The following is a 24,012-nucleotide window of genomic DNA, read 5'->3' as shown; positions in this document are numbered from 1 at the left end:
AAAATACATATATATATATATATAATTTTGTTATTATAATGATATTGCGGTTTTAGGGCAGAAAGAAGGTCCTGTTCTTTCAGAGACATATACCAAAGTCATTATAGATGGAATTATATGATGGAAGCAGTGTAAGAAGGTATAGATACAATAAGGTTGGTCAGTACCCATAACTGTTGAAACTGGATGATGAGTACATGAAGCTGGCGTTACTATAAATTCTATCCACTTTTGCCTATGTTTGAAAATTTCCATAATAAAAAGTTAAGAGTGCCTACCTCTATCTTCAAATTCCTTTACAATATCATTCATCATATCTTGATAGAAGGATTCCCCTCTCTCTATTAAAGAGACGTCCAATGCATCATAGATTTTATTTAACTCTAGAGAAGAAAATAAAATGCCACCAAATAAAATGCATAAGAATTTTTTGAAAACAGGAAACATGCATCTTACATTAAAACAAATCTATTAATAAAAATATTAAAAGGAAACTAATTACATAAAAAATGTACGATATAGAACATTATATACATGCTGTCATTTTGAAAAAGGGAAAGAAAATGGTAAGGCACACATCAAAATATTAACAATGGGTGGGACTATAGATAATTTTATTTTTCTCCTGTCTACATTTACTTTCTTTTTATTATTATTTTTTGAGACGGAGTCTCGCTCTGTCACCCAGGCTGGAGTACAGTGGCGTGATCTCGGCTCACTGCAACCTCCACCTCCCGGGTTCAAGCAATTCTCCTGCCTCAGCCTCCCGAGTAGCTGGGACTACAGGCGTGTGCTACCACGCCCAGCTAATTTTTCTATTTTTAGTAGAGATGGGGTTTCACCATGTTGGCCAGGCTGGTCTCGAACTCCTGATCTCAGGTGATCCACCCGCCTCGGCCTCCCAAAGTGCTGGGATTACAGGCGCGAGCCACCGTGCCTGGCCTACATTTACTTTTTTATATAAGGAACATGTCCTTCTTGTATAACTTTTAAAAAATTAATTCTTAAAAAATGTAAATGAGAAGAAAAAAAAGCTCTTCCTATCTAGTGATCAAATATTTACTGAATTTTCTTGTGGTTTTTCCTGATTTAAACCACTTACCTGTCTATGTAGCAATACATCAATGACACAGTATTACTTACTGTAATTATAAAACATTTTATTACCTAGTGCTGCAAGCCAGTCATCATTAGTCGTCTTTTTCAAAGATCTACTCGTTGTTCTTTACCCATTTACTCTTCAAAGAAACCTTTAAAACTATTATGTCAAGTTAGAAAACTTGAAATCGCCTTAAAACCATAAATAAATTTGGAGAACTAGGGAACTGGGCCTGGCACTCTATCCAAACATTCTATTACATCTCATTGTATACTTCTCATCATTTTGGTCCTACACATTTCTGAATAAATTTATTCCTAAGTGCTCTTAAGTGTTTTATAGGTTTTGTTGCTACTGTTAATAAGATTTCTTTTTATTTTCCACTTTATTTTCTAATTAATTTTTGCTGACTTCTAAGAAAGTTAAGATTTGAACCTGCCTGTCTTATGGCAGCTCAAAATTTATTAGTTATTTCAGAAATACATTTAAGAAAAAAATCTATTTGCCTGTCCTCAGAAGGTTAAAATATCACTCAAAGTCAAATCAAAATGAAGACTCAAGGAAATGACATACATAGTATTTGCTGGACGAAGGAACAAAGCCCAGAAACTCACCTTGGCGGGAGACATCACAGATAAGCTTCCAAGCTTTTGTAATATCTGGGTTTTTACCCTGGAGCAGAACTACACACTGATATGCTCGCTTCTTAAATTCCTCCTCAGTATCAAACCTCTTCTTAGATTCCTGTGTATATATATATTTTAAAAAGTAAGGTTTGTAAAAAGATCTAATCCTGTATTTCTAGAAAAATAAATTACACATTTCTACACACACAAACACAGTGAGAAAGTACAAACACCAGAACAAGTGCGCTCCCTCAATAGCTGAGAATACTGTTACAAATGAACATGCCAAAGAACTCTGAAATCATTTCTCTTGAAAAATACAAAAATCTCACCACAGTTTTCTTTACACTTTTCCAATTCACAAAAGTCTACTTCAGCTAATACTTTTGTGTTCAAGAAGAGTTAGTACAGAATAGCTAACAGGTGGGACTGAATTTTCTGTGTTCCAATCTCCATTTTGGATGTGGTCCTGAATTTTTTTTTTCTTTTTTCTTTTTTTTTTTTTTTGAGACAGAGTCTCACTCTGTCTCCCAGGCTGGAGTGGACTAGAGTGGCACGATTTTGGATTTTGGCTCACTGCAACCTCTGTGTCCCGGGTTCAAGTGATTCTCATGCCTCAGCCTCCAAGTAGCTGGGATTACAGGCACATGCCATCACACCCGGCTAATTTTTGTATTATTAGTAGAGACAGGATTTCACCATGTTGGCCAGGCTGGTCCCGAATTCCTGACCTCAAGTTATCTGCCCACCTGGGCCTCCCAAAGTGCTGGGATTACAGGTATGAGCCACCGTGCCTGGCCAACTTAATGTTATTATTTTTTAACTAAAAAGAAAGTTGCTTTCATTGTTTTATTTCTATTTTGAAAGCAACACTTACTTAAAAATAATTAATCTCACCTCAAATTAACCAGTGTTAATATTTAATGAACAAATCTAGATATTTCTTTGCAAATACACATATACGTTTTATCAAAAATTGGAAATGGCTTTTCTTTACTGTGGTCTGTAAATTTTAGCAATTTATTTATACAAACAATTTCTTGTATTAATAGATCTGCTTCATTATAATTCAAAGTACAGAACTCCAAAAGATGTTTATAACATTACTTTTCCAGTCTCATATCAGTAAACATTTAGCTTATTTTCAACAGAAAACATTTACCAAAAGTAAAATGAAGCAAACAAAAACAAAATCCCCACAAATGTTTACTTTTTAATACAGGAATCCTATTCTTGAAACGTTCTCCATCATAAAGAAAATGCCTAAGAATTTAAACAAACAGAAAACATGCAACTCACATTAAAATAAATTTATTAATCAAAATATCTGAGAGGAAATTATGATCTTTAAGATCCTTCTACCATAGGGAATTTTTTTTGTGTTTATTTTTTTAAGACAGGGTCTCATTCTGTCACTGAGGCTGGAATGCAGTAGTAAGATCACAGCTCAATGCAGCCTTGACCTTGCCAGGCTCAGGTGATCCTCCCACCTCCGCCTCCCAAGTAGCTGGAACTACAGGAGTGTGCCCGGCTAATTTTTTGTATTTTATGTAGACAGGGTCTCTCCATGTTCTCCAGGCTGGTCTTGAACTCCTGGACTCAAGCGATCTGCCTGCCTCAGCCTTCCAAAGTGCTAGGATTACAGGCATGAGCCACTGCACCTGGCCCATAAGGAAATTTTTAAAAAACATTTTTTATTTTTAATTTTTGAAGAAATATATATTTTTTTAAGATAGGGTCTCACTCTGTTGCCCAGGCTGTATAGTGCAATGGTGTGATCACAGCTCACTGCAGCCTTGGCCTCCCTGGTCTCAAGTGATACTCACTTCCACCTTAGCCTCCCAAGTAGCTGAGACTACAGATGTACGCCAACATGCCTGGCTAACTTTTGTATTTTTTGTAGAGATGAGGTTTTGCCATGTTGCCCAGACTGGTCGCAAACTCCTAGGCTCAAGCATTTTGCCCACCTTGGCCTCTCAAAATGTTGGGATTACAAGTGTGAGTCACTGAACCCAGCCAGGAAATAATTTTTAAAAAGGGAAAAAAATCCAAGTGTACAAAGCTATTCACTGAATAACAACACCTCTAAAATAGAAAAAAATCTTAATGAAGGATTAATGTAAACATTGGTATGCTGATCCAACAAAATGTGCAGTCATAAAGTAACACAAAAGTTTGCAATATTAAATATAATACAAAAACTATATTAAAATCATAAATGATTAATACATGTTGATATACAGATAAGTCAAGGAGTCAAAGAAAGTTGGTCACGATGGGCGTTTTAAAATTGTGGATGATGTGAAAATTTGTCTTTAAAATTGTTTTTATATACATTTAATCATATCAAAATACATAAAATTAAGCATCAAAAAATTTTAAGTCCTAAAATGCATTCTGATTAATAAACCTCTAAATTCAATGTGGTAGAATTCTTTTTTTTTTACTTTTATTTTTTAATATAATTTTATCTTTTAAGATAAGGTCTTGCTCTGTCACCTAGGCTGGAGCGCAGTGGCATGATCACGGCACACTGCAGCCTTGACCTCCTGGGCTCAGGCGATTCTCCTGCCTCAGCCTCCCAAGTAGCTGGAACTACAAGTGTGAACCACCATGCCTGGCTAGTTATTTTTGTATTTTTTGTAGAGATGGGATCTCACTTTGTTGCTCAGGCTGCTCTCAAACTCCTGAACTCAAGCAATCTGCTTGCCTCAGCCTCTCCAAATGCTGGGATTACAGACATGAGCCACCGCACCTGGCCTAGAATTTGATTTTTAACATACACCAATAAACAAACCAAAGATGACATATTAACAGGTGGGGGATGGCTGTTTCTATGCATACAACCAAATGTAGGGTATCTAGTAGCGGTTCTACATCCATGACCAAATGCAATGAATCTGGGGGTAGGGGACGGCTGTTTCTAAGGCACACAACCAAATGCAATGAATGTCAGAATAAAAAAGAATTCAGTTTTTCAGGTAGGTAAACTAAATGAAAGGGCTTGCCAGTGTAGGTGAACAAATTTTATATGTTTATCAATTAGTCTGTTCCCATTTTGGCTTCCACCATAAACAAAAGCTCCCTGAGTCCTCCCCAGAAACTGAGCAGATAGTAGCGCCCTGCTTGTACAGCCTGCAGAACTGTGAGGTAATTAAACGTCTTTTCTTTATAAATTAAAAAAAAAAAGTAGTTTAAGTTCAAGAGAATGTCATTTATACAGAGGCATGTATTACTAAGGCTGTTAGCAACTTTCACTTAACTCCATAGTAGCTTTAAAAACCATTTTAAGTTTCCTAAGGAAAATGGATAATTATGATTAATGGTAAACACACAAATAATATAAAAGAAATGGTATCAAACCTTATAAAAGACCTGAAGATCCCCAATAGGAGGTGAAACTGTTAGATAATCTGGAAATTTATCTTGCAGGTGAGCGATGAGCATGCCAAACTGGGTCCCCCAGTCTCCTATATGATTTAATCTAACACCAATCAGAGAATATAAAATCATTTGTTAAATAATAAAGATGGTTAAGTTAAATTAGAGGAACTATATATATTCCATTAGGAACCACTAACATTTACATGCCAGTACGTCACCATTTAGTAGTATCTGTTTACTTGGTTGTTTCTTCAACTGGTCTGCAAACTCCACAAGAGATGAAAACTATGTCTGTTACATTCAGCTCTGCATACTCAAGTACTAGAGGCTGCACATGGCAGGCATCCAGAATTTGCTGAATGAATGTGTTTTCTGTCAGTGGACTATAATCTGTTTATTTTGTAGCTAATTGAGACAATGACAGCTGGGCCAATGTTGGTTATTCCCACAATTTTATGAAAATTTAACATTTTAACCATTATCTTAGTATAATTTAGACCAATGGTTCCCAAATATCAGTGAACAAAATTCTTGAAAATATACGTTGAGGCTGGGCGCAATGGCTCACGCCTGTAATCCCAGCACTATGGGAGGCTGAGGCAGGCGGATCACTTGAGGTTAGGAGTTCGAGACCAGCCTGGCCAACATGGTGAAACCCTGTCTCTACTAAAAATACAAAAAATTAGCCGGGTGTGGTGATGCGCGCCTATAATCCCAGCTACTCGGGAGGATGAGGCAGGAGAATGGCGTGAACCCAGGAGGCAGAGCTTGCAGTGAGCCAGGATCGCACCACTGCACTCCAGCCTGGGAGACAGAGCGAGACTCTGTCTCCAAAAAAAAAAAAAAAAAAAAATATATATATATATATGTGTTGATCCAACCCACTTCTCTCCCTCTCTGCTTTTATCTAATCCAAACCACCAGATCATCTTTCAAGTGGATCATGATGATAGCCTCTTGACTTACTGTTTTTTTTTTGTTTGTTTTTTTTTTTGACAGAGTCTTGCTCTGTTGCCCAGGCTGGAGTGCAGTGCCACGATCTCAGCTCACTGCTCTCTCTGCCTCCTAGGTTCAAGCAATTCTCCTGCCTCAGCTTCCCAAGTAGGTGGGATTACAGGTGTGCACCACCACGCCCAGCTAATTTTTGTATTTTTAGTAGAGACAGGGTTTCACCATGTTGCCAGGCTGGTCTCAAACTCCTGACCTCGTGATCCATCCCTCCACAGCCTCCCAAAATGCTGGGATTACAGACGTGAGCCACCGTGCCTGGCCTAACACTTACTGTTATAGTCTCCCTTCTTTGTCTAGCTTCTTCACAGTAAGTAACCAGAGTAATCTTTGATTTGTATTATTTAAAAATTTTTACTTCTTTAAAAATATAAAAAATAGAGACAGGTTCTTGCTATGTTGCCCAAGCTAGCCTAGAACTCCTGGCCTCTAGTGATCCTCCCACCTTGGCCTCCCAAAGTGCTGGGATTATAGGTGTAAGCCATGGTACCCAGGCTAATCTTTAATTTGATCACCCTGCTTCACAAACTAAAACTCTCTAATAGCTTCCCAGTACACTTAGAATAAAATCTCAATGGCCTCTCACAGCTTACAAGGCCCAAAATAACCTGTTTCCTTACTACTTCTCTCCCCGCTAGGATAAACCCGTTGCATACAAGAGGTCCTCAAGAAACATGTGCAGAATGAATGAAGGAGTTTTGTCCTTGGTTCCACTAAAAGTCTAAAAAAATAAAATAGTAAAAAAGGTTCAGAGGAAAGGCTCAGGACATATTTTACAAGCTTACTGGGTGATTGTAAAGAACAACTAAGCTGATGAACCACTGATTTAGTCGAATGTTCTTTCTTGAGTGAAATATTCCATGTTCTATAGAATTTTCCAAACAAGAAAATAAGGAAATAGTACGCAAGGCAAGAGCACATACCTGAGCACATCATACCCTGCAAATTCAAAGAGGCGGCTTATACTCTCTCCTATGATAGTTGACCTCAGGTGGCCTACATGCATCTCTTTAGCTATATTAGGGGAGGAAAAGTCAACTATAACCTGGGGAACACAAAAAGAGAAAGGCTGTAAGAGGGGCATAAACATAAAGAGAGAAAGATTTTTTTAAGAGGGGCATAAACATTTTGTTCTAATGCATTCATTAATAACACATTTAATAACAAACTCAGACTTAAACATTAATTTGGGTTGTAATTCAACCATGTTTGATTTTATGATGGATCTGCTTGTATATTTTTAACTGAAAAAGAATCAAATTCATGTATACAAATTATCCATTCTATTTCAGTGACATCTGTATATCAATTGGCTACCTCAAATGCCTTGTGGAATTAAGTGAAAAAAAAGAATCACACAACATGCTAGACCCAGGAGAAAGGCTACTTCATAAATGTTCAAAATCTCAAATGTGAATGATTAAATTTCAATATAGAAGTGAAATCCATTCCCAGTTTCAGCACTTTCCATGCAGTTCATTTTTCTTTTTCTTTTTTAGAGATGAAGTCTCGTGATATTGCCCAGGTTGAAGTGCAGTAGCTATTCACAGGTGCAATCATAGCACACCTCAGCCTTGAACTTCTAGGCTCAAGCAATCCTCCTGCCTCAGCCTCCCAAGTAGCTGAGACTATAGGCACATACCACCATGCTTGGTTCCATGCAGGTCTAAGATACTAATATATTAATAGAAGAGTGTACATATACCTTTTTATTCTCTCCCAGAGCAGGTAGTTGAACTCCATTCACTAGGAGACTGGTCAATTGTTCTGATACAAAATCCTTTCTTAAGTGGACATTAATAAAACCTAATGGATAGAAGAGAAAAAATATCAGATACTGTCTTATCTTGAATAATCACTCACTCCTAAGGATTTGCTCCAGACACTGACCTGGCTCTGGCAAAATTCTTCAGGATTCCAATACCAGTTGTGGCCTTGACTTAAGCTGTCTTGTAAGCTCCTGTCTCACCGTCTACTTCATGCCTTCACCTCTCTCCTGAAACCTTCCTACTTAACTCAGGGCCCTTTCACTTTCAGCAAACAATCTGTTCGCCTCTTAACAGAAAACAGAAGGCCCTTGTGACGAAGACTTATCTGCCATTTCCTCATTTTGCTTATATGCCATTTCCTCATTTTGCTGATGAAAAACTGAATCACAGAGAGGCAAAGTAACTCATTCAAGATAAGGCAGCTAAAAGTGGTAGCTGAGTCTAGATTAAAACTTCAATTTCCTATATCACAATCCACAGTGCTTTCACCATCTTGTTCAGTATATAAAGTTTAACCCGGTAATTAAAATGTGTGTTCTTTTTTAACTTCAAAAAGGACTCATCTTCAATACAACTATTAAGAAGGATAACATTATGTCATACCAGGACCAGCAATTTCAACTTTTTCAATACATTCATTGTCTGGGAGGTGTTTGGTAATGTTTTCAGCAATTTCTCTTGGATTAACTTTCTGTTCCTTGGTTTTGAGCATCTACAACACAATATAAAATGATTCATTACACAACAGATTTCAGCAAGTTACTGGAAATGCACACCTGACAAGGCACGAGATGCATTTTACATTAAGAACCATCAAAAGGCAGAAGCAGAGAAGTCCAATCACATTATGAATGACAGATTAAAGTATCAATAGTGCCAAGAGGAATAGAAAGTGCCCAAACTACATGATCTCTATTTCCAAATACGTTACACACAAATACCTGGAACTATTTTTTTTTTTTTTTGAGATGGAGTCTCGCTCTGTCGCCCAGGCTGGAGTGCAGTGGTGTGATCTCGGCTCACCATAACCTCCGCCCCTGGGTTCAGGCAATTCTCCTGCCTCAGCCTCCCTAGTAGCTGGGATTACAACACCTTGAACTTTTTAATGATGACATAACGAAGTCTACAGTTATGAAGCCTGGTTCCAGCATATTTACATTTCTAAGTTTCAAGTCATGAAGGTGTGCAATATTCACACTTGAGAAATACACCACACTATAAGACCTGGACTCTTCAGAGTAACCCTTTCCAATTCAGCAAAGAAAGGAAAACAGAAAGACCCAAGCCAGATGCAGTTAACCACAAACACATCAGACAATGCAGCTATTTAAAACGGGTAACTCCTCTGCTTGAAAACGAATATATAAGCCTGGCTCAAAGATCACAGTTACATCAAATATTTAATTGGGATGCTGACTGGTAAATGGCTTATTTTAATTTTTCACCTCCCAACACTCATCACCACCACACAGCAATCCTGGACACAGCAGGAGGGAAATACCTAAACAAAAGAGTACCAATGATTGCCCTTAAATATTGAGAATACATATAAAATTTAACCAAACCTTAAAAATTGTGCCTAAAAAAGTTAAAACATATACCCCTCCAACTCCTTTCTCAAGTTTTTCAAACTGTGGCAAATGTTCTTTTCACTAAGGATACAACTTGCAATAGTAGTATTTCTGTAAATGGCAATGATGATAATAATACTTAAAAAAATTTAACAGCCAAGAGTCAGGACAATACATCACCTGAGAAATACCCATAGCACTATTACACTGATAGTCCCCAAACTTGGCCTGCTGACTTGGTGTCACTAGCAGAGGAGGATTTTCCAAATCTGGATATGCAGCTTTAATTGCATGACCAAAGACCTCTTGTAGGCGGCTAATAACGTTAATCATATTTTTAGTTGGTTTGTTCCTTTCTGCCTGAAGACTCTGTAGGAAAAGAATGGAAACATGTCAATAATGTACTATACCATCATCATACAAGATGTCTCCAAATATTTTCAGTATAAACCTTCAAATATCTTAAGAACCAAAAGGGAAAACGTACTCATAGTGTGATGCCCTCATATCTGGGATTTGCTAAGACATGTAGCAGGACAAGTCCATCCCACGGCATCTAAGACATCCATGCGAAATGCCCTGAGGTCTTACTTTTTGCATTTGTTTTAGCAGAACAGAAACTGGGAGGAGGGAGTTAAAAGGGCTGATGGAATCCTTTACTCAGCTTCTCCAAATCTCTGAGAAAATAATATAATTTCACATCAAATACTGGAAGTGAAAACTCAATGGACAAAAAACAAACAAAAAAATACATGATGTCCATCAAAATGCTGACCTCTTCAAGGCATGAAATAAAAGGGAGCAAAGTAGGTAATATCAATATACCAGAAAAGCCAGTAGTTTTGTTTTACTGTTATTAGATCTACTACCTCCTGTTTTCCCATGGAATATAGTCATTTAAGATGGCATATAATTATCTCTATTACTGCACTTGTCATACCCTCACAAAACTTTCTCTCTCTACCACTAGACTGCTGGATGCACAGAAAGTGTTTAATTCATGGCTCTCTTCCCTGTCCCTGGCATCTAGCACTGTACTTGCCATATAGCAGTTTAGCAAAAAAAAAAAAAAAAAAAAAAAAAAAAGATGACACATATGCTTTTAATGGAAGAGAAACATGCTGCCTATACACCTTTATGTTTGTCAATTTTATGTCCATCACAAATTTATATTCATCAAAATGTCAACAGTATAAAATAATGACAATAACAAAAGTCAATATTTGAGTATGTAGTGTCAAGATTTGAACCAAATGCTTTATTTATATGCATTATCTTATTCCATCTACATAGTAAAATTGAGTTTCTTACTATTATCTATTATCACTATTTCTATGTGGGCTACAGATAAGTAACTTGCCAAAGACAAGACAGAATAAGTAGAAAAGGCCAAACTCAGGTCTATTGGAATGGACAGTCCAAGTTTTATACTCCCCTCATGAGCCCTCTCTATCATATGAAGAAATTATATTCTTAAATTCACTAAAAAACCTGATTTCAAGTTTGTAGCTACTTAATAATTGACTCCTCTCTGTGTTAACATACTTAAAACAAGGAAGATACATTTTTCCCAATCTAAAGATTTCCAACAGCAAATGACAAATTTACTTGGATATGATCCCTTTTTCTTCTTTGTTGGGGGTAGCAGACAAGATCTCACTGTGCACTCTCCTGAGGCTGAAGTGCAGTGGCATGACAGCTCACTGTAACCTTGAACTCCTGGGTTCAACAGATCCTCCTGCTTTGGTCTCCCAAAGCATTGGGATTACAGGCGTGAGCCACCACACTTGGCCTAGATTATGATCTTATACCCAAAACCTGCTACAATAAATGTCAATTTTTTGTTTATTTTTATGTATTTATCTTTTTGAGAGCGGGTCTTGCTCTGTTGCCCAGGCTGGAGTGCAGTGGCACGATTTTGGCTCACTGCAACCTCCGCCTCCTGGGTTTAAGCGATTCTCATGCCTCAGCCTCCCAAGTAGCTGGGATTACAGGCCCGTGCCACCATCCCTGGCTAATTTTTGGACTTTTAGTAGAGACAGGGTTTTGCCATGTTGGCCGGGCTGGTCTCGAACTCCTGACTCCAGGTGATCCACCTGCCTTGGCCTTCCAAACAGCTGGGATTACAGGTGTCAGCCACCGTGCCCAACCTCAATTTATTATTTTTAAAGGATAAGAGTACCACCATGTACATACGTATGTGTGTGTACCTACACACACGAAATCTACTGTGCTTAGTTTTGGCACTATGAAAATTAGTATCTGATTATAATCAATTCAACAAGTTGTCTCTACCAGTTTCATATGTGATGCTTTCAAGTCAGAGCACGTGGCCAAAGTGAACCAGGGAAAGACGAGAGGGTGAATGGCCATCACACACAGTACTTTATTACTCTGTGGTTTTTAGTTCTGCTGTGTACCTTGTGTTCAGCTGCTCATTCAGTAGGGCAAAGTATTTGTCAAAGAACCAATACGCCTCCCACAATACAGTGAGAGCATTCTCCTATATAAGAGCTAATCTGCATTACAGAAAAATGTGTAGTAGAATATGCTGTACTTCTATCCCAGCTACTTGGGAGGCTGAGGTGGGAGGATTACTTGAGGCGAGGAGTTTGAGAAAAAACTGTACTTCCTTTTGTATCTTTTCTCTTATAGTCTCTAGCATGTATTAGACATTTAATAATACTTTTGAATTAAAATAAATATAACAAAAAATTAAACATATATAAGTGTAGAATGAATGACATAACGAGAAAGGTGAGATTCTTTTGGGAAGATTCTATGGAAAAGGAATTTTGTGATTTTAGAAGACTCAAAGACAAGCACAGCAGATCACATATAGGTAATATGAGACTCGAGTATAGCAGATCACAAATAGGTAATATGGACGCTGGGCACGGTGGCTCACGCCTGTAATCCCAGCACTTTGGGAAGGCGAGACAGGCAGATCACCTGAGGTCAGGAGTTCGAGACCAGCCTGACCAACATGGAGAAACCTTGTCTCTATAAAAATACAAAATTAACCAGGTGTGGTGGTGCATGCCTGTAATCCCAGCTACTCGGGCGGCTGAGGCAGGAGAATCGCTTAAACCTGGGAGGCGGAGGTTATGGTGAGCTGAGATCATGCCATTGCAATCCAGCCTGGGCAACAAGAGCGAGACTCTGTCTCAAAAAAAAAAAAAAAGATAATATGAGAGACGTCATGGGAGTGGGGCAGATAGAGTCTAAGGTGAGTAAATGGAATCAATCAGCTTTGGGAAAAGGATGTAATGCCAGCACAATTTGTCTGACAGTAATATATACACACAGGAGAATAATTATGGGAATGAGGTCAACACTCTGGGATATGTTATCACCAAATATGAAAGGCAGGCCAAAAAACTGCAGCAAGTTCATTTTTTTAAAACAAAATTGATAAAACACTGTTAAATCATGAGACCATTAAATAAACATAGCACAGGCTTCATGGGGAAAAAAAGTGTTTTGAAATACCAGGTGGAAAAAAACCCAAATGATTATGTAAGATATAAAACTGTAAAATAACCAACTTAGGGCAGAGAAAATATACAGGTGTATTTTCAAATATTTCCTTTATGACAGAGGCAATGATTTAAGAATCAAATATTTTTTTTAAAAAAGGCATGGGCATAAACTGTTGAAAGAAATGCCTCAGCCTTGCTGGGTGCAGTGGGTCATACTTGTAATTCCAACACTTTGGGAGCCCAAGACAGGGAGGGTTGCTTGAGGCCAGGAATTCCGAGGTCAGCCTGGCCAACACAGCAAGACCCCATCTCTATTAAAAAAAAAAAATTAGCTGGATGTGGTGGCACACGCCCATAGTCCCAGCCACTCAGGAGGCTGCGGTGGAATGACTGCTTGAGCCTGAAGGTTGAGGTTGTACTGAGCCGTGATGATGCCACCGCACTCTGGCCTGAGTGATAGACACCCTGTCTCAAAAAATAATAAATAAATTTTTAAAAAGAAATGCCTCAACCCTACCTAAATCCTACTTTAAGTTAGCCAAATAGTTAGCAGGATGAAACATTTCAAAGAGTCCTGAAGGACAGGACAACACCAACTTGTCACTATTTGCACCAACTACCTCAGTCCCAAGTTGTCTAATGCAGGGAAGAGAATAGGGTTTCTATGCTTCTTTTTCCAAATTCCATAGGATATACTTCCAGAATTTTTGGTAACAAAGGCTTTAAAAAAGGTATAATGATTCAAACTGGAGAATAAAACTAGAACCCAAAGTACTCACCTTTTGAAGAATATTCAGTCGATACTTTAATTTTAAATTTTCTTCTTGTAACTGCTCCAAATTTGCAGACGCTCCTAAACAGCCACAGTTTTTCAATCGGTCAATTTCAGCAGTCAGAGATTTAATCTCTTCTTCCTGTGGAAAAAAAAGCACTTTTTTCAGTCCATAAACTTACTTCCACATTTCCCCTCTCTACCAAGGCGTGGCATGGACCATGGGAATCATTAATGTTCCCTTTGATGAGCTGTGTTTCTTTCTCCTCTGAGACTTTTGCTGACGTTAGCATATTATCCTTAATAAGAAAATATTGGCCAGGCATGGTGGCTCACACCTGTAATCCCAGCACTTTGGGAGGCCTAAGCAGGTGGATCACTTGAGGCCAAGAGTTCAAGACCAGCATGGCAAACATAGCGAAACGCTGTCTCTACTAAAAATACAAAAATTAGCTAGGCATGGTGGCGCATGCCTGTAATCCCAGCTACTTGGGAGGCTGAGGCAGGAGAATTGCCTGAATCCCAGAGGCTGAGGTTGCAGTGAGCGGAGATCATGCCACTGCACTCCAGTCTGCTTGACAGAGCGAGACTCTGTCTCAAAAAAAAAAAAAAAAAAAAAAAAAGAAAGAAAAAGAAAATATTAACCACACATACATGTGTTTTGGGAGACAGGAATAGAAGTATATAATGGAATATGTCTCATGTCTCATATCCCTAGTTCTTTTCTTTGGCTCGATAAGACACTCTGATTTAGCAAGAGTAGTTAAGTTTCAGGTTGACCAACCTGCTTTTATTCCCAAATCTTATGACTTGGGACTCTTAAAAAACCCAAATGTCTTCTGTCACATTCAAAATAGCTCAAGGGTCTGTCTGCCTTTCACCCTTTCTGGGACTAAACAATTTTCCCATTTCTTCCTGTTTCCACTGTCTTAGGTCCTAGACTAGACCAGACCAGGCTTTGGACTTTAATATCTAAAACTAAAGACATGTCAATTCAGCAAGAAATAAAGCTTCCAACTTAAACTGCAAAACTCAGGGGGAGTTCCTCACCTGAAATTTCAGAATACTTACTGGGAGACAGCTACAGCCAAAACCAAATTTCCAAAAATGAGCATACATTATGTTCCAGGAGCTGAGCTAAACACTTTTCAGAAATTACCTTCATGATTATCACAACCCAGTGAGGCAAAGAGAAATACATACCGATAAATACATGGCTCAGAAATGTAAAGAGCTTGCCAATTTACTTGACTAACTTGTACTTCGTGACTGCTGATTAAGTATAAAGCTGTAACAGGACAGAGTACTGCGAACTATCTTCCTACCATCCCTCCCCACCTGGGCATAAAAGGTAATGGAACTGTTCTGCTTTCACTTTTTTTGGGGGGGGGCGGGGGGAACGGAGTCTCGCTCTGTCGCCCAGGCTGTAGTGCAGTGGTGTGCTCTCTGCTCACTGCAAGCTCCGCCTCCCGGGTTCACGCCATTCTCCTGCCTCAGCCTCAAGTAGCTAGGAATACAGGCGGCGGCCACCACACCCGGTTAATTTTTTTTGTATTTTCAGTACACACGGAGTTTCACTGTGTTAGCCAGGATGGTCTCGATCTCCTGACTTCATGATCCGCCCACCTCGGCCTCCCAAAGTGCTGGGATTACAGGCGTGAGCCACCGCGCCCGGCCGCTTTCGCTTTTGTATGGTGTGGCCGCTCTTTCCCGACGAATGCTGAGGGCACGGAGCAAACTCCGTTGGCCTGATAATGAATCACCCCATGGGCTTATTAGGAATCCTCTCGCTCAGTAACCCGGAAAGAACTGCGGCTGAGCTGCAAACCAAGCTCAGTTCTGAGCTCACCCAGAGTTCTGAATGTATTCCCCCCTTGTCTATCTCCCCCCATCCCCTAAATCACGTGTGTATGCAGAAGAGGAGGTGGATTGTGGTGAGATAATTGTTCTGAACATGCCAGGCTACAGCCCACCGAAGACGCTGGCTTGGGGGAGGCCTGGGAGAGGGTGGGGACCCTCCATTCCGCTGAAAGTTACAGTCACGCGGGCTTTGAAATGATGGGTGCTTCCTCTCCCAACCCTTCCTGTTCCCACAGGGACCATGCCGCCCCACTCTGAGGACCAGGATGGTCCTCGCCTAGCTGTCCCGCCCCCGAAGCCGCTTGGGCAGGAGTCAGAGCCTGCTCCATCTCTTTCAGGCCTTCCCGCCGGTCTCCTGCGTCCAAACCTGCTGCAGCAGCCGCGCGGAGCACTCAGTCACCAGTACGTCCATCCTCCCGTCAGCGTCTCACTCGCCAAGTGGACGGAAGCGGAAACGGTCAGCCTCTCCCGGAAGCGGAAACCCCCTCCGGTCCGCTGTCCCGTCAGACTGGGTGCTGGCGCCTCTGCTGCCTCCTGGCGGGATCCAGTAGACACTGCGAGGAGAACCCGCGGGGATTTCGGCCAGGAGCGAGGCCGCAGCTCAAGGACGTTTGGGCGAGGGGAGAGGAATTGAGCAGAGACTAACCAGAGCTGCTCTGTGCTTGGATAGACTAGGACAGTCACTGACCTAGAGCTTCTGGCTCTCAAAGGCCTCACTTTACCCCTTTGTGAAATGGGCACAAAACTAACAAATCCATTCATTTGTTCAACAAGCATTTATTGTGTACTTTAAAATGCCAGACACTATTCTAGGCTCTGGGGGCACAGAGAAAACAAAACAGCCACGATCTCCCCCTCATGGCAGACACATTTTAGAATGGAGAGAGAAAATAGACCAAAAAAGGCAATAATCTCAGGTAGTTTTAATTGCTAGGAAGGCAGTGTGATAGAGTGACTTGGGTCAGAGAAGACATCTCTAAGCAAGTGACATTTGAGTTAAAATCTTATTTATTTTTCCAGTTTTATTGAGGTATAATTGACAAACATTGTATATCATAACGATGTACAACGTAATGTTTTGATATATGTATACATTCTGAAACGATTACCACAATCAAAATAATTAACATAACCTTCATCTCATACAGTTATCATTTGCATGTGTGTGTGTGTGTGCGCGTGTGTGTGTGGTGTGAACATTTAAGATCTATTCTCATCCTGGGAAACAGCTAAGACCTCGTCTCTACAAAAAAAGTGGAAAAATAGCTGGGCATGGTGGCATGTGCCTGTGGTCCCTGGTATATGGGAGGCTGAGGTGGGAGGATCACTTGAGCCCAGGAATTTGAGGCTGCAGTGAGCCATGATCATGCCACTGTACTCCTGCCTGAATGACAGAGTGAGACCTTTTCTCTCTCTATTTAAAAACAAACAAAACGAAACGAAAACGAAAACTGCAAGTATACAATATACATTACATCTCTAGAATCTATTCATCCTGCCTAACTGAAACTTTGTAACTTTGAGCAACATCTCCCATCTTTCCTACCTCTGCAGCCCTGACAACCACCACTCTATGCTCTGCTTCTATGAATCTGAATTTTTTAGATTACACATATACATGAGCTAATGTAGTATTTGTCTTTCTGTGCCTGGCTTATTGCACCAACATAATGTTCTCCAGGTTCATCTATGTTGTCACCCATAACAGGGTTTTCTTTTATAAGGCTGAATAGTATTTCATTGTATATATATTGAGTTAAAATTATAAACAGCAAACCTGGGATATATGTTCTAAGAGGGCAGGGACCTTAATTATCTTGTTCACTCTTCTATATGACTCCAGAACTTAGAAAGTAGCACTCGAAACGTTTTCGCTTCTGTGCCTCATAAAAGTATTTAAAAAATTAATATCCCAGTGTATACTTTTAAAAGTTGACATCAGGCTAGGCACAGTGGCACATGTCTGTAATCCTAGCACTTTGGGAGGCTGAGGCAGGCAGATTGCTTGAGCCCAGGAGTCCAAGACCAGCCTGGAAAAAATGGTGAAACATCGTCTCTACCAAAAATACAAAACATTAGCCAGGCATGGTGGTGCGCACCTGTAGCCCCAGCTATGTAGGAGACTTAGGAGGGAGGATTGTTTAAACCCAAGAGTTTGAGGCTGCAGTGAGCCATGATCCGGCCACTGCACTCCAGCCTGGGCAATGGAGTGAGACTCTGTCTCAAAAAAAAAAAAGACATCTAAAAACTCTTTTCACAACTTCTGGGAATGGATTACTTTCTGGCATGATGTTTCATAAGTGCTCTCACTGTATTTTCGTCAAAACTGTGGATTTGCAAATTTAGCTTGTCCAATTTATGGAAAGTGTCAGCCATATTGTTTCATTGGCAAAGCCAGTCCTCTTTGTCCAATTAAATAATCCAAATTATTTTACTTAATTTTTAACAAGCTTAAAGTTTGCCTTTATCTTTTTTCTTTTTAAATTAATTAATTTATTTTACCCAGAACTATATAAACTATCCTTTATTTTGTAAATCAAATGAAAGTGTTAATATACCAGTCCTTCCTTATCCATGAGAGATACATTGCAACACCCCTCAGTGGATGCCTGAAACCGTGAATAGTACCAAGCCCTACATATATACTATGTTTTTTCAATCCAGTAATTCAGAGGGCTAATAAGTGACTAATGGGTGGGTAGTGTAGACAGCATGAATTTGTTGGGCAAGGGGGAATTCATATCCTGGGCAAGACAGAATGGGACAGTGGAGATTTCATCATGTTACCAAGAAATGGCATGCATTTTAAGACCTATGAATTGGTTATTTCTGAATTGGTTATTTAAACCTATGAATTGGTAATTTTCCACTTAATATCTTTTGGACTGTGGTGACAATGGACATCTAATATATACTGAGCACATAAGTAGGGGGGACCACTGTGCATCTTCCTGAAATGGCCTTTGCAAAATTATGACAGTAAGAGAAATTTGACATCTTCCTTCACAGGCTGTCTGTCTTTGCTCATTTCTGGGCGTGGGCCAAGCTAACTTTGTGGAAAATTTAGTTTATAGCTGAAATGATAATAGTCCTTCCCCAAAATCAAAGTGTTCTTGTAAAACTAATGCAAGGTAACTAAGCTATGAGAATGAGAGGGACTTGAATTCTAAATAATTGTCAGCCATTATTCTGGAGGTCAGATTTGCAACTTCCGCAATAACTCTTGCAGATAACATTACTATTGTAGAAGCTAAGATTGGCCTTTTGAGATGTCTTTTCAGGTTTGTGCATTTCTGACAACCGGGTGGCCCCACCTGGACCTACCAGTCAGTCCTGTGGCCCCTACCCAGGAACTGACTCAGCACAAGAGGACAGCTTCAATTTCTTATGATTTCATCTCCAACTCAACCAATTAGCATGTTCCCTACCCTACTCCACTGCCCAGCAAACTATCTTTGAAAAACCTCTAACCTAGGAGCCTTCAGGGAGATTGATTTGAGTAATAACTCCGTCTCTTACACAATGTGGCCAGACTTGTGTCAATTAAACTCTTTCTTTATTGCAATGCCATGGTGCCCATGAGTCAATTTTGTTGTGCAGCAGGCAGGAAGAATCCACTGGGTGGTTACATCACTCTGATACCTTATTTCTAAGTTCTGAGAAAGATGGAGGGAGGGATGGACAAGCTGGTGGATAGACAAAGGGATAGGCAGATAGATCTCTATCTTCAAGATAAAGGAGGAAATAAAAACAATCAATCATTTTACTAAGCCCTCTTTGTTTAGCGCTCAAGGATATGCCCTGTGGAAAAATATGTTCTTCAATGAGAACACTTGGACACAGGAAGGGGAACATCACCCACTGGGGCCTGTTGTGGGGTAGGGGGAGGGGGGAGGGATAGCATTAGGAGATATACCTAATGTAAATGACGAGTTAATGGGTGCAGCACACCAACATGGCACGTTGTGCACATGTACCCTAGAACTTAAAGTATAATAAAAAAAAAATATATATATATATGAAAAGAAAGTGTTTTCAAAAAAAAAAGGAAAAATATGTTCTTGAAGTGTCCCTTGTTCAATTCCTGTTAGTTTACACCCAGGCAATGTGGAGTCCTAATTTAGGGAGGGGGAGTTGGGCTGGTGAGAATGAAGGAAAGAAAAAAGAGAAGGCAGGTAAGCTATAAGTCTACCTTCCTTTGTGGTTCAGGATACATAGTCCTCCTATGCAAATTACTCACAATCTTCCTGCACCCAGCTATTACCAGACACCTCAGCTGATAGAAAAATGCAAGTTAGCTCACTGCAACCTCAGCATTATCAGTACTGCACAAAGCCCTCTTAACACACAGCCCAAGCACCATTCTATCAAATCCCCAGCAAACCTTTGTTTCCTGGCAGTCAGCTTCTCTCTTGCTGATTTGCTTGTTGCACCCTTGCAACATACTTTTCTGCTTTGTCTAATAAATCTGCCTCTCTTTACCTACAACTGTATTGATAAATTCTTTTTACCACCTGCGTGACATGGGCCCCAGATAGTCGCTACCCGCGACAGGAAATGGAAAGGATGCTATGCTTTTCTTTGTGGAAAGGGAGATTTAAAAGGAGAATTGGAAAACTGAGTTTGCAGGCCCATCAATTTTAGAAAAGAGTATACAAAAATTCAGGATTTCCCTAGTATATCTGGGCCCACAGATCCCTTTGAAGGGTCTTCCCAACTGTGCTATATGCACCTCAGGGTACAGGACTTCCCAATCCCCCAACCAAAAAAAGGGGGGAATTGGGTACTAGCCCAGGTGGAGAGATTGGCAAAAGTGAGAGCATATAGGAATTTGTAAGTTGCACAGGACTTCCTGTACCCCGAGGTACGTATAGCCCAGCTGGAAAGACTGTTCATCTTGTTGACCTAAAGGAAGAAACTGAAGCAAAATTAATATAAGTAGAGGGTCTATTTGGGCCAGGGTTGAGGTCTACAGCCCGGGAGTCATGGATTCAAGTTGCCCTGAATATATGCTCCGATTAGCAGCCGTTACAAGTGGGTTAAAGGTTAAAAAAAAAAGATGAAAAAGTTAGGATGCAGTTCCTAAGTTGCTTACCAAGAATTTACAATGGTTCATTAAAATAACATAAGCTATCATTGTCTATACATTGATCTTTGTACCACAAACCCCAGGAACGTGAAGATAGTAGGTAAGGGTCACATTGTGTAACTTGTGGTAACATTGCGGGTAATTTATCAGCTAGTCTGAAATTACAGAAAAGGAAAGAGAAAACAAAATGCCTTTAAGCAATTACCCCCAGGCATGGGTGCGGAGGATGTGACAGGTGTCTCCTGCTCCTGTCTGGGCCTAATCAATTTTGCATACCTCACATTCCTCAGACTGCTCTGAGCCATTTTCTCAATGTAGAGCAGTGCTTGACACAGGGCATTGCTCTAAAAGTGTTTCTTAATTGAATGAATAGGAAGGTTCTATGCAGTGAGACTAGCAAATGCAAATGAGGCAGGAGCTAAGTTTAGAGTATGGTCGATGATGGACTGCTCATGTGATGATGGTACCATAAGATTATAATGAACCTGAAAAATTTCTATCACCTAGCTACACCTTGATGAGTCTGACCCTGTGTAGGCCTAGATTAATGTGTATGTTTCTGTCTTAGTTTTTAACAAAAGAGTTTTAAAAGTGGGAAAAAACCTCTAGAATAAGGCTATAAAAATGTTTTTGTACCTTTGTACGTTGTTTTGTTTTAAACAACTGTTATTATAAAAGAGGCAAAAAAATTAAAAAATTAAAACGTTTATAAAGTAAAAATGTTACAGTAAGCTAAGGGTAATTTATTATTGACGAAAGAACATTTTTAGTTTTTTATTTCTATTTTTGTAGAGATGGGAATCTTGCCATTTTCTCAGGTTAGTCTTGAACTCCTGGGCTTAAGTGATCTTCCTGCCTCTTCTGGGTTTACAGGCGTGAGCCAACATGGCTGGCCAAAATTTTTAAAGTAAATTTAGTGTAGCCTAAGTGTACAATGTTTAAAGTCTACAGTAATGGACAGTAATATTCTAAGCCTTCACATTCACTCACCACTCACTCACTGATACACTCAGAGAAATTTCCAGTTTTGCAAGTTCCATTGATGGAAAGGCCCTATACAGGTGTTCTTTTTTTAATCCTTTTTTTTTTTTTTAATTATTGTTTTGAGATGGAGTCTCGCTCTGTCGCCCAGGCTGGAGTGCAGTGGCGCCATCTTGGCTCACTCCAACCTCCGCCTCCCTGGTTCAAGTGATTCTCCTGCCTCAGCCTCCTGAGTAGTTGGGATTACAGGCATGCACCACCATGCCTGGCTAATTTTTTATAATTTTAGTAGAGATAGGGTTTCGCTATGTTGGCCAGACTGGTCTTGAACTCCTGACCTCAGGTGATCCACCCGCCTCAGCTTCCCAAAGTGCTGGGATTACAGGCGTGAGCCACTTCGCCCGGCCCTATTTTTTATCTTTCATTCCCTAATTTTGCTGTACCTTTTCTATGTTTAGGTACACAAATACTTCCATTGCATTACAGTTGGCATTACAGTATTCAGGACAGTAATGTGCCATACAGGTTTGGAGCCTAGGAGCAATAGGCTACACCATATAGCCTGGGTGTGGAGTAGGCTCTACCATCCAGGTTTGTGCAAGTACACACTCTGATGTTCACACAACAAAATTGCCTAATAGCACATTTCTCAGAATCTGTCCCCATCGTTAAGTGATACATTACTGCATTTGGAAAAAAAAAAAAAAAAAAAAAAAAAAAAGGCGGGGGATTGGGTACTAGCCCAGATGGAGAGATTGGCAAAAGTGAGAGCATGTAAGAATTTGTAAGTTGTTGGGGCTCGGAAACCGATACCCCAAAATATGGTGCTTTGACATACTGAAGCGAAGAACACTCAAGGTTTCTCTGACCTTCTCCCTCACCCCATCTTTCCCAAAGAAGTTACAGTTTCTTTATCTGCCTAAGATCCAGACACACTAAGGCACATTAAGGACGATTGTTTTTTTCTTCCCTTTCCTATAAAACCAAGAGCGTAGCCACACTTGAACAGACCTTTTCACAAGATAATGTACACGTTAATATCTGTTCCCTAATCCATCCATTCTCCCTAAAAATCCCCTCAACAGAACTCCTCTTCCCCCACTCCCATAATCTGTTTTGCCAGGACGACATATACGCTTAGGCACCACCTTAAGGGGTGAGCAATTACTCAGTGGTTCTCCCTGTGAATACACAGCAAATACATTTGTATGCCTTTTTACCCACTAATCTGCCTTTTGCAAGTCGATTTTTCAGTGAAACTTCAGGAGGCCAAGGGGAAAGCTTTCCCTTTCTCTTTATCCATGTAAAGTCAAGGCAGGGGTTTTTAATTTTATTCTATGCACAATGGGAACCATTAGAGGGTTTGGATGAGTAGATGGGTGGTGGAGAATTTTTGTTTTTCAAAAGGGTGGTGTTGGCTGGGCGCGGTGGCTCACGCCTGTAATCCCAGCACTTTGGGAGGCTGAGGCGAGTGGACCATGAGGTCAGGAGATCGAGACCATCCTGGCTAACACGATGAAACCCCGTCTCTACTAATATTACAAAAAATTAGTCGGGCGTGGTGGCAGGCGCCTGTAGTCCCAGCTACTCGAGAGGCTGAGGCAAGAGAATGTCGTGAACCCGGGAGGCGGAGCTTGCAGTGAGCCAGGATCGCACCACTGCACTCCAGCCTGGGTGACAGAGTGAGACTCCGTCTCAAACAAAAAAACAAACAAACAAACAAACAAAAAAATTTGGTGGTGTTATGGGCTGAAATGTATTCCCCCAAAGTTCTTATGTTAAAGTCCTAACGCCCAGCATCTCAGAATGTGACTGTATTTGGAAATAGGGTCTTTAAAGAGGTAACAAGCTAAAATGAGGTCACGAGGGCCAGGCAAAGTGGCTCATTCCTGTAATCCCAGCACTTTGGGAGGCCGAAGTGGGCAGATCAACAGAGGTCAGGAGTTCGAGACCAGTCTGGTCAACGTGGCAAAACCCTGTCTCTACTAAAAATACAAAAATTAGCCAGGTGTGGTGGCATGCACCTGTAACCTGTAATCCCATCTACTCAGGAGGCTGAGGCAGCAGAATCACTTGAACCTGGGAGGCAGAGGTTGTGGCGAGCTGAGATCGCGCCACTGTACTCTAGCCTGGGTGATGGAGAGAGACTCCATCTCAAAAAAAAAAAAAAAAAATTAAATAAAGAGGTCATGAGGATGGGCCCTAATTCAACATGACTGGTGTCCTCATAAGAGGAGATTAGGATGCAGACACAGACACACACAGAGGTAAGACCATGTGAACACACAGGGAGAAAGTGGCCAAGGAAAGAGCCCTCTGAAGATACTGACCCTACCTGCCAGGACCTTGATCTCAGAATTCCAAGAAGTTC

The 24,012-nt window shown here is 40.3% G+C and overlaps 1 protein-coding gene across 1 annotated transcript in view; it reads right to left on the bottom strand.

Moving 5' to 3' along the window:
* Window positions 1-16,057, bottom strand: part of RARS1 (arginyl-tRNA synthetase 1) — a 33,023-nt gene extending 16,966 nt beyond the window's left edge. The window contains exons 1-9 of the mRNA XM_054488263.2: window positions 15,939-16,057; window positions 13,719-13,853; window positions 9,638-9,826; window positions 8,490-8,598; window positions 7,823-7,923; window positions 7,041-7,162; window positions 5,089-5,209; window positions 1,714-1,843; window positions 279-383 (exon numbers count right to left, since the gene is read on the bottom strand). Coding sequence (XP_054344238.1) covers window positions 279-383; window positions 1,714-1,843; window positions 5,089-5,209; window positions 7,041-7,162; window positions 7,823-7,923; window positions 8,490-8,598; window positions 9,638-9,826; window positions 13,719-13,853; window positions 15,939-15,983 — 1,057 coding nt within the window. The 5' untranslated portion in view covers window positions 15,984-16,057. The remainder of the gene's footprint in view (window positions 1-278; window positions 384-1,713; window positions 1,844-5,088; window positions 5,210-7,040; window positions 7,163-7,822; window positions 7,924-8,489; window positions 8,599-9,637; window positions 9,827-13,718; window positions 13,854-15,938) is intronic.
* Window positions 16,058-24,012: the final 7,955 nt, after the last annotated feature.

This window comes from Pongo pygmaeus, chromosome 4, assembly GCF_028885625.2.
Source record: "Pongo pygmaeus isolate AG05252 chromosome 4, NHGRI_mPonPyg2-v2.0_pri, whole genome shotgun sequence".
Lineage (NCBI taxonomy): Eukaryota > Metazoa > Chordata > Mammalia > Primates > Hominidae > Pongo > Pongo pygmaeus.
This window is presented reverse-complemented; position numbering and strand designations above follow the sequence as displayed.